The sequence below is a fragment of the Cryptomeria japonica genome, chromosome 1, assembly GCF_030272615.1.
Source record: "Cryptomeria japonica chromosome 1, Sugi_1.0, whole genome shotgun sequence".
In the NCBI taxonomy this organism is placed as follows: domain Eukaryota; kingdom Viridiplantae; phylum Streptophyta; class Pinopsida; order Cupressales; family Cupressaceae; genus Cryptomeria; species Cryptomeria japonica.
In genome coordinates this window covers 36,981,908-36,996,741 of record NC_081405.1, presented here as the reverse complement: position 1 = coordinate 36,996,741, position 14,834 = coordinate 36,981,908, and the positions used below count along the sequence as shown (strand labels likewise).

The window sequence follows — 14,834 nt, the reverse complement described above, 5'->3', positions numbered from 1 at the left end:
CATGAAAAAATGTATACAAGATGCTAAAAAGGTGAAGTAATCACCATACAAAAAATACTTCCTTTATCATCTGATTATTACTCCTTTGGAGCATCAAATGATGAAATCCCTTATGGTAGGAATTTAAGGATGGAAACCATAATTTCTCAAGAGTGATTTAACATGGAAATCATCATTGTGCTAAGTTGATTTTTCTGCTAGTTGATATTGTAAAAACTACAAGATAATAACATTTGGTGTTTATAATCTCTGCCTTTGACCTTTTCCATCCCATGTAGCAGCATAGAGTGTGCATTAATTAGTATTCTTGGTGAAGACTGGTTGCAAGGAAATCTATTTCTCTTACCCTTAGAGGCAATGTCTTGGTTTGTAGTAGTTATCATGGACCTCACTTGGTTTGTGGACATCTCCAAGCTCCTTATTAACACTTTTGTCCACCCTTTACCGCACACATGGGAGGAAATTTCCATGGACCTAGAATCATACAATGTTTTCATAGGATCTCTATGAATTGGTGGGTTTCTTAGTAGGAATGAAATATTGGAAGAGTTGGCTTCAAGGTCAATTCTAATTTCTAGCATCAATGGCTTCATGTTTGATTCAACAGGTCCTTTTCACTCATGGTTGTACACATTGTTGGCATTTGCATGAAGATTGCATTGATGAACTATTATGTTGTCATTGATGTCAATTATAAATGGTAATGATGCTGTTGTGATTTTATTTTGCAATTGGTAGGTAAGCTAGTGAAAGAAATCGATATTACTTGAGAAGCAGTGAGATCAACCGGTAACCCTACCCGTTGATGTGCCAAATCCTAATCAATGGAGCTTGGTGAATCGGTTGTATTGGTTTATGATCAAATGATGAGTGGTAATGATTATGACACATATGCATATTGTATGTGAAGAGTTTCAAATGGTTTTTGGCACGTAGAGATAACAGTTTTATCTTGGGAATGAGCGAGTACATTGGATGAAGTGGAAACCGCGTGATGAGTTACAGGGATTGATGAAGCAATGATCAAGGAGTGGTCGAGGTTGTCTTGAACAATGTGCAATGATTTCTATGTAATCCAACGATCATACTTGAACCGATTTGTTTGTAATCTCTATGAGATCTTAGGTTTGTGATGTGTTACTGACCTATTATTGTTCTTATAAGGTCAATGAGTTGTTTTGTAATAGTGTTGGAAATTTTGGTTAAGTGTAAGTGTGATTGACTGCCAAACCAAAAGGTGTATCTACAGTATGTGTGAAGGTAGATAGAAGCATGAAAAGGATTTGATCAAGCAGAGTAGTGCTATTCACCAGGTCAGCAAACCCATGTTGTTCTCTAACAATTACAACAGTCAAATCCCTTAACTGGGTAAGCTCTAACAAGCTTACTGCTATCGAAATCCTCTAACCAGGTGATCCATTAGCTTGGATTTCAAATTCTCTACCGAGGTTACTCCTAACAGGGTATTGCTTCTAATAGGGCATTATAGTCAATCCCTTAACCGAGTGGTCCCTAACAGGATCTGTTCTTAACAGGACTTTTTGTAAAGCTTTAACAGGTTTGGCTCCTAACAGGGCGAACTTCAGAAGAGTTTTGAATACTTGTGGGTATTCATCCCCATCGTGGTTTTCCCTATTTGGGTTTCCACTTCAAAAATCATTGTGTCAAGTGGTGAATGTTTTTGTGGTTATGTTTGCTATGGTTAATTTGCTTAACTACTAAATCCACTTAGATATGATAAGATGACCAACAGTAATCTAAAATGTTCTTTAACTTTTGTTAGTAAAGTATTTGGATGTTTTGGTTAAATGGTTTGTGAGTTTCAGAGTTGTTATATTGTTATTTTGATATGCTAGTCAAATTGGTATACTATCAGTGATATTGAAGTTTGTAGTTCAGTGTTTGAACTAGTTAGTTATGAGATTGGCTTTGGAGATTGTTTTGGAGTTTGGTGAAAGTTTAGTCATTTTTATATCTACTGATTCACCCCCCCTCTCAGTAGTTGTCTGGATCCTTATTGATTCATCATACCATCACACATACATAGTGATCACTATCGAGCCTTTGTTTTTAATGTCACTATTGAAGTTTGATGCCATTTGGGAACTCCTTAATCATGCAAAAAATGATCCTCATGGCTTCCCATCTTCTTTTCATCTTCCTCTAGAATTAGCTTCATTCGAATAATCTTCGAATGGGATGTAATCTCTTTGTATTATTCTATTTATCTTGGTTTTCTGGAATGTTGTCTTCTGATTCGATCTAGTGTGAGCTACTTTTTGTAAATGAATAGCTCCATGGGGTTATAAGTAGTAGTTTTTTGGTTGCTTAGATTTTGAGGGTTGATACACTTCCCCTCCTTTGGTCCTAGCTTATCTATGTAATTAACATATTTACATTATCTATATAATATTTCACGCTTCGATTTTTTTTGCTGAAAAAAATTTAAAAAATTGGTGTTTACAACCAAACCTGAATTTTATTTTTGAAAGAAATATTCAATTCTATGAATTTGATTAATTATTAAGAAATCTGATTGGAAAAAGTATAGTTTTTGGTATTATATTATTATATATAAATTAAAAAATATAATTTTATTAGATATTAGAAAATATTCCCTTTGAGATATTGAAAATTTAAACAAAACATTACACTACTAGGATTTGGTAAGTGGAGTATTTGTGTTAGCAATAAGAGCCATGGGCATAGACCTCACTTATTGTTGAAATTTCTCCCGCAATACATGGTTTTTTCTTCTTGTTTTGATGTTGCTACATCTACACAATATAGAGTGGTGAGTTTCTAATCACTATTTGTTGAAAAAAGTTCATTTTCCTACACTTTGCTAGAAAATGTTGACTATAGGTGAAGATAAAACTAAATAAAGGAGGTGTAAGGAATGTTAAGTGGGGCACATTTAGCATTCACTTATTTTTTTTTCTAGGGGAAGGGTTTTAATCTTTCACTCTTTTCCCATCTAAGTTTTGGATTACTCACTTTAAAGAAACCAAAGAAATGATAACTAAAAGCTTATTAATGAATTTTACATGTACCAAAGGGTCCACTTGTATTCTATTTGTTAAAATTTCTAGACTTTAATTGAAGGAGTAATGCAACTTTATTGATACCCATAACACATGAGTATTGAGACATTTGTGCATAAGTATTGGAGGAGTTAAGTGTCATATGAAGAAAACAAAATAAGTTACCTATGAGAATTAAGTATTGGGGCATTTGAAATAGTTTGACTTTTTAATTTAAACATAAGCCTTATTGCATGTAATAGTAAAAAGTGAAAAAAAAACTTTGTTTAGGTTTAATTCAAATTTTTCTATTATATTGAGATATTATAAGATTTTTTAAGTTTTAAAATATTTTTTGAAATCATTAATTGAATATATTATTAATATTTAAAAATCAAGCTGATATATATGTGTGAGAGAGAGAAATATTTGCCTTCAAAGAATATCCTTAACCATATTTTATATCCATTTTTAATTAAAATAATATTAGTGTTAGATTTAAGGCTAGAATTATATAATTAATTAGTATATATTTAATTAATTTAAGTAAAATATGGCTTTCTAGAACTAGGGTTAAAATTAAGTGAAAATAAATATAATTCAAAGTTAAGTTAGAATTAGAATAAAAATTATATAGATTATTTTAATTTTATAATTATCTAAGTTAGAACATACATAAAATTTAATTCTAACTTATTAATTATTATTTCAAAAATTAAAGTAATTATAAATATTTTAATCATATCATATTATATCTAAATCTTAATTAATTATAATTTTAATATCTAATTAAATAAATTGATTAAGATCAAAGTTATAGTTAATAATTTTAACATATAATTAAAATAATTAATTATAATCCTCATTTTATAGTAATTAGTTGTATTATAATTCTAATCTTAATTCTTATGATTTTAAAATCATTATAGTTATGGTTAAGGTTAGAATCAAGTGTACAATAAGAGTTAGGGTTAAAATGTTAGGATAAGATTTAGAATTAAGGTTCAAGTTATCTGAATAATCTAAGTTATTTTGATATGTCTAACAGGTGTATCAACTAGTCAACAAAATGTATTAATGCATATGTCAACTTATTAACAAAATCTATTAATGCAATACGACAAAGACAAGCACTTTTTTTTTTAAAGAATAAATGCTTTTGACTTGGAGTTATGAACCCGTGACAAAGACAAACACTTGTCACTACGAGAAACAATTTATAGTCCATAGATATCCTTTCCACATTATACTTATATATTATAAAAAAAATAGGCTTCTCTATTCCATACTTGTTATATTGGAAATTAAATTAATGTCTTATATGCTTTAACTACCGAAGTTCCCACTTATTACATTTAAATATTTATAAAAAATAGGCACCTCGATGATGCAAATATCCAAAGGAATCTTTGATTATTGAAGGAAGAAATGGCTAAATAGGGCAATATGTGCCTTCAAACTCACCACCCAGATTCTCTCGCGAGCTTGCCATAAAAAAAACCGCGTAGAAGATAATGGCGGGAGAGGCGGCACAAAAATCTGGCAAGCAGAAAACGGTGTTGTTCAATACTTTGCCTTGCGAAAGTCCGTTAATAAGGGGATGAAGGGGCCGCTTCTGTTGGATGTGTATAAATCATAAGTGTCCGGGGACTAGGATTTTCCGGTAACTCAGTTCTATCCTTGATTTTCTTGCTGGATAAAACGAAAACAGCAGTCTTTTGGAATAGTTTGGATCTGTAAGTTCATAAAAAAGCAGCAGAGCAGAGGGCAATGTCTTGTCTGGATCGTCAGTTAAAGCAAGATAAGGCAATGGAAGTGAGTTGTATGTCAGCCATGGCGAAAGAAGAGCAGGTGCAGCAGCAGAGGCAAAAGAGGGGGCGCGGAAGACCCAAGAAGGAATTATCTGCAAATCCCATTCACAATAAATCCTCTCCTACTTCTTCACTGCAAGGTTAGCTCTTTTGTTCTTGTTGGTTGTTGAATATAATGATTAGATCTCATCTTTCTCTTTTTTTAAGATATTTTAAATCAATTAGCCTTCAATATATATTGTCTAAATGGAATGAGTGCTAAGTTTGTGGTTTTTGTAAACAACTACTCATGAAATATGGATCAATGAATTTAACTCAAAACTTGTGGATCACTACTCATGAAATGATGGATCAATGAGTTTGACTCAAAACTAGACAGCTAAATCTATCCATTCTTATGATAGCTAGGTTATTGTGAACCACTACTCATACACATCCCATTCACAATAAATTCTCTTGGTTAGTTCTTCAGTGAAAGAGGATTTTCTTAAACTTTTTTGTTGTTAATATAATGATCTCATCTTTCTCTTTTCAGAACATCATATGAGTGCTAAGTGTATGATTCATTCTCATGAGAGATGGGTTATTGCGAACCACTACTCATAAAACTTGGATCAATGAGTTTGACTCGAAAAATGAAAGATAGGTTATTGTGAACCACAACTCATGAAACATGGATCGACAAATTTCACTGAAAAACTACACAATTGAATCCTGATTACAGTATCATAATTCTCTGAAATGTTTTAGCACACTGTTGTAGTAGACAAAAGAACTATTTGTGAATCTAACAATTGTTAGAATGTTCTGAAAATCTCTAAGCTTTTTCTTATTGTATACAGAATGCAGGGGAGTGAATGAGAGGAAGAGGAGACGGTACAGGGGAGTGAGAAAGAGGAGGACTGGAAAATATGGTGCGGAGATTCGTGAGCCTGGGAAGGCGGGGTGGGTTTCGTTGGGGACATTCGATTCTGCAGAAGAAGCGGCCAGAGCCTTCGACAAAGCCGCATGGCGGTTAAGAGGACGCCAAGCTGACCTAAATTTTCCACAAGAATGGCCCAAACCCAAACCCAAACCCAAACCCAAATCTGACCTAAATTCTCCACAACAATGCCCGAACCCCAAAGCTGACCTAAATTTTTCACAAGAATGGCCGAAACCCAGCAACCCAAATCCTCCTTCTCCCATTAATGTTAGTGAATCGGCATGCCTGTTATCCGATGTTTTCACAGAGTTCCCGGATTTATATCAGTACTGGCAGCTATTGCAAAATCCAGGCTTATCTGAGCAACTTTCTTCACTACCAATCGTCCAACAGTGTGTGAAAACGTTGGATCAGAAAGACTCAAAACAGGGTGTGAAAACAAAGAGTGATTCAGCTTCAACACCCCCTGAACAGAAAGACATGAAACATCTGAAAGCTCAAAAGATTTGTGGATTTTCTTTTGGAGTACCATCTTCGTATGTGACCTTTCCAAAGAGAGAAGAAGATGCCAAATCTCTGCCATGGACTGTAACAACGGAGCCTGGCTCATCCATGCCATGGTAGTGATTGCCAGTTTTTCTGTGATTTTTCCATTTTTGACTACCAGCATTTTTTAAAAAGGCGGCTGGTTTTGTTCATGGTGATGGGACGAAATACCACGTTGTTCCTCGGGGGAAATAAAACTGGTTTTTTGGTTTTTTCGGTTGGTAACTTTTGTTTTATTTTGCTTTAAAAAGTAATTTTTAATAGAATGGTTCTGAGCTCATTAGGGATCAAGTTAATGCATATATCATGAGGGATGAGGTTGGGGTCGAACTCTCATATCATACTATTATGTAAATATTTATATATATAATTTTTTTTTTTAGATAGAATTTACATTTATTATTATGTTTTTTATATATTTTTTGGTGTAATATGGATATGTGGCAAGAAAATTGTTATTTTCATTTTTTGTTGGTAACTTTTGTTCTATTTTGTTTCAAAAGTAATTTATAATAGAATGGTTCTCAATGAGTTCATTAAGGATCAAGTTTTCGTGAGTGCAAGGTTCCCATATCGTAAGGGATGAGGTTGGGATTGTGTCCCATGCCCTCGACACCTTTCAGTTCTTGACTCTTAGTCTAAAAATATCTAGTCTAAAGGCTTATGCTTTCATATCATGCTACTATGTAAACCTTTTTATATATATTAATTTATGAATTTTTTAAAGTAAGTTACTTTTATCATTGCTTTTTGATATATATTTTGGGTATAATATGGATATGTATAATTGGTTTGTTTCTTTAGATTTTTGATATTCATGTTAGTCAAAATTTCAAATGCTTTTTATAAAAACTTTTTAGACAATCTAATAATGATATTAATATAATGTGTGGCTTTATGTGGAATAGGGAATAAGCATGAGGAATTACATTTTTAATTGGTAATGATTTTTCTCTAATCTTGTTTATGAGATGAATAATGATTTAACACAATGTGTGTTTTATTTGGAATTTGAAATGAGTGTAGGAAATTAAATGATAATCATATTTATTATTGACCCCCCAAAAATTATGCATGATGTTTATTATGAGATTCATAGTAAGATTTTAAAGATAACCTATCATGTGAAAGGATATGTGTACCCATAAGGTCTCCTAATCAATTGTTTCTAGAGATTGAGGAAGTAGAAGCATTTAGAGAACACATTGTGACATATCAAATCATAGTAACCTCACCATTTAAATATTCTTTAAATATGTTTATTAAAAAAATCATCATGCATGTCATGGAAAACATAAAAAACCTAACATATAAGATTGCATGTTTATGTCCTATAGAATCATTAATCATGGGACCTCTAATAATATGCAAATAATATAAATTATAGTCTAAAAAATCACAAGAAATTAAAATATTTTCATCACTAACATGTCTTATTTGGAATGAAATATTGACATGACAATCTACAAGTAAAAACTGGAAAGCATAATAATCAAATAAAGATGTATATTTAAGGTCATCATAATATAAATTACTAAGGTCAATGAAAGAAACAAGATAAATTTTCATTACCAAGGTTTTTGGTATGATATGCATATGTATAATTGGCTTGTTTCTTTAAATTTTTGGTATTCATTACATATCCTTATATTCATATATTCATTCCCTCATATTCACTTTATTTCTAGTGAATGGATCTCACTATATATTTATATTTACAATAGAGGATGTGGCTCTTAGATAGTATCCCTAAACTATATTCTTGTAGTGTCATAAATTGTATCCTCATACAATTTTATGTCCGTTTGGGTCTCACCTTGGTGTTTTTCCTTTTGTGCCGATTATGCTTGGTTCTCCTCTCTCTTCTTTTGCTTCTTGAACTTGTCCTAGTCTATAAGGACTAATCTAGGGTACCTAGTTCCCTAGTTCTGCTAGACTAGGGTGTCAGGTACCAGTCCAAGTAAAAAGGGGCCAAATTTGAACCCTCACTAAAAAAAGCTAAGTGGAAAAAGATACTAGATTTCAGCCTTCTTCGTAGATTTCAACACGTTTTGTGAGGTTGAGTATAAAAGAAAGTCTTATCCCCTAATTTGAAACATATCTTAATTACATCTCCTCATGATAAATTCACTTCCAATTGAACAAGCAATCAAGTATTCTTAAGCAGTGAAGGAGAGGTCAAGTATTCAGATTTTCAAGAATTCAAGATGGTATCCATGATCAAGTTTGTGTGAAGGCATGTGTGATCTTCCACATAGCAACATCGACCTTTCATGAAGACTTCAAGGAAAGATATATCATTTCACTTCAACATTTAATTTCAGATCTAGCCTCTACCTTGCAAGGGTAAGATCTCTTTTCTATTGTTTCATCATTACGAGGTTAATTCAAAACCTAGGGTTTGACCTAGGAAAACCCCTATAAACCCAATACGATTTTCTTCTCTTGTGTGTGTACGATTTAGATTTAGTAGAGAAGGACTATAGATTTATAAAGTGTAGAATGAGACAAAGAGATTCAAAATTTGAAGAAGAAAAAAACCCAAGACACTGTGGCTTAGCCACATAATCCTACACCTTTTTGACAAAATTTTAGGGAGATATTCTTACGACATCGTAATCCTAAATCTATTTTTGAAATCTGCATTAAACACCCTTAGGAATAGGACACCTAGCCACATAGTCCGTTTCTCTTAGACTCAAATTGTACACATAGGTTCCTCGTTGTTTCCCATTTTCAAATCTATAGTAAGAGTCTACATGTCTATCCTATAGCTTATTATTTATGTTGATTACTCTCAATTTTGCATTATTAGCCCTAGTTCTTGCACTTCATCATTTGAACTTATCCAATTGTATCTATACTCAACTAGGAAATAACCAACCATTATGCCCAACTCTGCCAAGGGTTTGTAGCTGAGCCTATTGGTTGTCTCCCTAATGTGAGTTGATGTGAACGGATTTGAGTCCTAGTTTGCATGTTTAGACTACTAAACCCCACTCCACCACTCTATATTTTGGTGAGATCTACTCGTTCTTGTATAATTTCTGATCTGGATGTTCATTTTTTAGTTTAATTGCATATCATTTTCATTTTTAGAGATATTAATTACTCAAATCTATCATATCTATAGTTCATTTTTTTAATTAAGTGGTTAATTGATCATTCTATTGAGATATTCAATTATTTAATCACTTCTTTTGATATGATTATTTGCATTATCAGTTGTGTAAGAGGCATTGTGAGTATAAATCTATTTCTTTTTCTTTTCCTTCTCTATGTATGAGTTGCATTACCTATTGTCTCAAATCCTATATCTCAGTGTTATAGACTTATGACATCCCAAGATTTAAACACCAAGGGTGTTGAGCTTGAGTTTACTAACTTATTCTGCAGGAGCTTGGGTGAATCCTCTTCCTTCAATCCAACATTTAACATGCCTAAAATTGTTGAGAATCCTTCTCTCCGTGCTTCTCATAATGAGGACGATTCTTTAATCAAGTGTTTATTGAAAAAATGGGGTAGATTGACAAGTAATTGGAATATCTTCAACAATTTGCAAGTCAAGAACACATGGGTGGAGAGGAAATCCATTTGATTGAAGGTTTAAGGAGATTGATTCAAAATGATGATAATAGTGCGGAAGTTTTGCATGATATAGCTCATATTATGGATGACAATATCATTACATTAAAAAGTTTTGCTAAAGTGCTTGGACATTCAAATCCTCCAAATCAAGTTGAGCCTTCCATGCCTATTTATGCATCTTCTCCTAGGTTGCCTACATATACATAGTCCATGATGGCTACCTCTAAACAAAATATTAATGCTACACATGTTAGTAGTGAGGGAATCCTATAAATCAATGTTCCTACATACCATCTTCAACCAATCTTCTATTTGTTTCCCAACCATTCCCTCTACATATATATCATAATATTACACTTATCTATCATACAACACCTTCAAATCATTTATATCAATTTCTCAATCCTATTCATCCACCAAAGTCACCATAAACCATTTGATTCAAAATGTTTCATTTTTACAACAACAATTGGCTTCCATAACCCAATCCAAATTCAATATTCCTATATATTATATCATTAGCCCACTTTTTATGCAAGAGCATCCAAGGTGTAAAAACAATCTTGCATCACCCAAAAATATTGTTTAATTTTTTGAATAAGGGCTATTTTCGACATGGTTCCTATTTTTGGTAGGGTTACTCTTTTTTTGTAATTTTGCATTTGTGCATGTATGGACCTGAAAATTGACTCCAAGAAATAGAATGGGAAAATATAATTACTAGAGAAAGAATCATCTCAATATAATGTCTTGTTTGGGAGATATTAATGTTTCAATATTAAAAAAAATCTATAAAAATATTCAACTTGAATTTTTTGACCCTTAAATGATCAAATTTGACCGCGATGAAAGGTTGATCAATTCCTGATATATGGATAGGATGGTGTAGATATTTTTGAGATCTTTGGTTTAAAATTTTTTTAGGGCCAATCGGGTTCCCAGATCGAAAGATATGGCTTTTAGAAGTTGTGCTACTTTAGGAGAAAAAAAATAAAAATTCTCAAAATATTCCAATGAATGTCAAAACCAATTTTGGGAATATTATTGGCATATTCCAATATAAATAAATGGGATACAAAAGTGGCTAAATTCAAAATGGGGAGTTACACTATCCTGAACATTCAAGGAAAATTAAACTTCGCAATATAAAGAAGACAAATAGGCATTACAAGAGATAGTTTTAGTAGTTTAGATTGTGGTTCTAGCTTGTAGATTATTGTAATGAGAAAGCCCATGTGGCTATAGCATGTTATTTTGTAAATGTTGTAATTTTATTTCATTGAGATAATAGAAAGAAAGTGTTTCCTTTCTTGCATTTTTTGTTCATTTCTCTATTGTTGTTGTATGTTTAGGTTTGTAAGGGGAGTACCCTTCATCAAATTTCCATTGAAATCCTTCATACCCCTCTTTCACAACATATTAAGAAAAAGCTTTGCAATGTTGTTTCTCCTTGCATCCTTATTCAATTTATTCTTTTAAAAAATTGATTGATGTATTTTTTCAACATTTTTAAAACAATATTAGTCCTCAAATTACTTTGATTGATTTGGTGCATTGCAAACAAGGTGTTAAAGAAAAAGTGACTAATTTCATTGGTAGATATAAACATTTGCATTCACATTTTTTCTTATCTTGTGCCTAATGGTGATATTCAAAGGATTTTCATTAATAATATGCAAAATAAATTAAAGAAGATTTTTTTTTTTAATTATGCATCTTTCACATAGTTGTGTACAAAACTTCATAATTATTAACTTCAAGTGAGCCAATTTGAACCTTCTTCATCATTCACTCCAATTGATAAGAATGAAGATGCTCATCAAAACTTTAAAAAATTTAGGAAATAAAAGAAAAAATTCATCAAGATAAATACCAACAACTTTTCTAATCATATCGATTTTCAAAGAGCGGCCACAACACTCACATGCTACAACCACATGAAAAACACACCATAACACAAGGATTTAATGAGGAAACCCGGTGTGGGAAAAACCTCGGTGGGATTTGTGACCCACAATATTCACTTACTGGCCAATAAGAGAATATTACTGCTACAAGAGGGGCCTGCACATGCAGGAAGACCAACTGCCTAGAGCTCACTGCTCAAATACAAAATAGGAAGTCTCACTGACTTACAAAATGGATTGTATAAATCTAGTGTCTTGTACTGCTTCAAAATAGCATCTATAATGCCAGATCCAGTACCGGTTTCTGCTTTGCTTCTTACATAAACCCTTAACCTATAATTCGCATAATAGGTCTACCTTATTTCGCCTAATTATATTCCTCTTCTTTTCTTACAAATGTTCTACAATGATCTCTCTTATATAAGAGTCATTTTACAACTTGCCAAGTCGGCTTACAATGATTTTACAAATAATAAACAAAATATATTACAACAAAAATCCTGTCGACCTTTGTGTCGGTATGCTACATTTCACTGCTGGTGTCAGTGATCTGTGAACCGGTGTAGAGTCTGATCTTGCTAGTGCTGGTAAACTACCTTGTCGATGTCATAGGATTATAAGGTTGCCATCAATGACAAAACCTTCAATCACCTACAATGTCTCATTGGAGTGTGCATATGCGAACAATCTCCCCCTTTGGCATTGATGGCAACACTCATGAGAAAATTTCAAAAGTGTATCCAAAACTTATAATCCAAAAATGTGTACCAAAAATATATGAGCTCCCCCTGAGCAGATAAGTCTTTTGTAGATTATTTTCTCATACTACTACTCCCCCTTTGGCATCAATGACAAAGGTTGTCAAGGTGTCAATAGAGTTGTAGTTTTTATGTCTCAACCTTGTAGCTGGGTTGTTACAATTTGAAAAAGATCCACCAAAACCAAATTTATGCTCTCCATAAACTTCTTACTATCTTTTATTGTTGCCTCTGTTCTTTGAATTGTACCGGTGATGTGTTGCATATGCTCTGCCAGTGTTATATGTCCTTGTACTAATGCCTCGGAAATTTCCTTTCTCAAGGATGCTAAATAGTCCAGTCTTGGACTCAGTCTTAGTCTCAGATTTTTAGCCTTGTTTATTATTCTCTCCTTTTCTCTCTCTAGCTTCAGTAGTTCTACCTCAAAACTAGTTATCTTTTGCTCAAAAACTGATAATGTATCAGGTGAATTAACAAAATTGTCAGCAAGTTTATTAATTTCTTCCTGTGCCTTGCTCATTTTCTTATCTATGTCCATTGTCAAAAAGTTTGTCTTGCAAGTATCTTTGTACAGATTTTTACATTCCTTCAATATGTTACATAGTTCCGGTAGAAGTGTGTCAAATTCCCGAGTACACTTCTTTATTTGATCCTCAAAGAATTTTTTTTTTTCAATTTCCAACCTGTCTTTGAATGCCTGTTCCTTTATCTGTTCAACTGTCACTGTGTTGTTAGTAATGTACTTCGACAAAGTGTCAAGTTAACTCAAAGAATCCCTATTATCTATGTTGCATTTTGGAGCTATCATTTTTAAAATTGGGATTGTGTCATCTATAGCTTTATAAGCTTGTGAACTATAATCAATTATTTTCTTCAAAGAATCTAAAAGAACTTCAGTTACATTGGTTGATTTATAACCTGTTGAGGAGGAACTAACATTCTAAATTCCACCGATGGAGGAAGTAACCATGCTTGTAGTGACCTCTGGTAGGTCAGTCTGTGTTTCCATTTCCTTAAGCAAGGGTTTCTGTTTCTCTCCTGTTGTCGGTGGCATTGTTTCCACATGAACCTGTTGCTGTTCCGGAGCCTATTGCTCTGCTTGTTTCTTTGTCTGTGTCTCTGTCTTCCCATCTGCCAGTTTACCTTCAGTGTTATCAATGTTGTCAACTACCGGTGGCTCACTAGCCATGTTAGTTTTACCAGTTGTGTCCTTGTCTATCACAATGTTGACCTTTTGAGTATCAACATCCACTGTGTATAGTACCTCAGGATTAGGATTAGTATCCTCTTGTGATACATCCATACTTTCATTTGCCGGTTGGTCTTCTGTTGTTGTTACCGGTGGAGTAATCAGAGGTGGTGGGGATAAGTTATCTTTTATTTTGATACTAGGAGGTCCACCAAACTTTCCTTTACCCTTATCTTTGTCCTTCTGATAGGCTTTGATAGGCTTGGGGTTCTTGTATTCTTCCTGCTTTTCCTTCTCCACAAGGAATATATCCCATCCATTTTTTGTTTCTTCTGTTACCTCATTTACTCTTCCTGACATTAGTGCAATATGTCGGTGTGCAGTAGAGAATACTGACTGGTTGGCCTTTGCAATCAGATCATATATTTCTTTTGAGAGTTGACTGGGTAGACAACAAATAATTTTTCAATTTTGATTTTCTTGTCAAGTTCTACAATAGATTGTCTTCTTGCTTCCAGTCTCTTGAATAATTCATCTGGTAATTCATCTACAACCTGCATTAAAAACTTCTTATAGATATCCAGGTGTAAAATGACATTGTTTTCAACTTGCTCTTTCTCATCTGTTGATAGTGTATCATATAATTTTTCTATGTTCTTGAGATTTCCTTCTTCTGTGATTTCATCCAATAGTTTGTCAATTGGAGAAATTTTCTATTGAGTCCTTTTCTTCTTAGGTGTTAGCTTTTTCTTTGGGGTTGTCTTCTTTACCGGAGACCTCACTACCTGTTGTTTTTGTCTAGTTCTTCTAGGTGAGGGTGTGGATACCGGTGAAGGTTGTCTTTTCCTTACAACTCTTTTAAATTCAGCAGGCTTGTCACTCTCTGAAGAAGTTACTACTGGTGACAGGTGAGTTTCTGGTTGTTGTTCTTGTAACTCATCTTCAGTGATGCTAGTTTGTTTCAGTACATCTTCTTTTATAGCCTTAGCCTGCCTTGAACCTCTTCTCACAGTTTCTTTTACTTTCTTTACTCTATTCTTAGATTGAATTTGGCTTCCAATGGTCTCAGCACTACCAAATACTTCTT

At 33.1% G+C, this 14,834-nt stretch overlaps 1 protein-coding gene across 1 annotated transcript; it reads left to right on the top strand.

Annotated features, from left to right (window-relative positions):
• The first annotated feature begins 4,478 nt into the window (after nucleotides 1–4,478).
• Nucleotides 4,479–6,665, top strand: LOC131048663 (ethylene-responsive transcription factor CRF3). The gene is made up of 2 exons (XM_057982708.2): nucleotides 4,479–4,974; nucleotides 5,677–6,665. The coding sequence occupies exons 1-2, from the start codon at nucleotides 4,794–4,796 to the stop codon at nucleotides 6,381–6,383; spliced, it is 888 nt and encodes a 295-aa protein (XP_057838691.1). The 5' UTR covers nucleotides 4,479–4,793; the 3' UTR covers nucleotides 6,384–6,665.
• The last annotated feature ends 8,169 nt before the right edge of the window (nucleotides 6,666–14,834 follow it).

Coding starts and splice junctions, on each gene's coding strand:
- LOC131048663 (XM_057982708.2), top strand. CDS start 4,794: ATGTCTTGTCTGGATCGTCAGTTAAAGCAAGATAAGGCAATGGAAGTG. Junction 4,975..5,676: donor TCCTACTTCTTCACTGCAAG/GTTAGCTCTTTT, acceptor TATTGTATACAG/AATGCAGGGGAGTGAATGAG.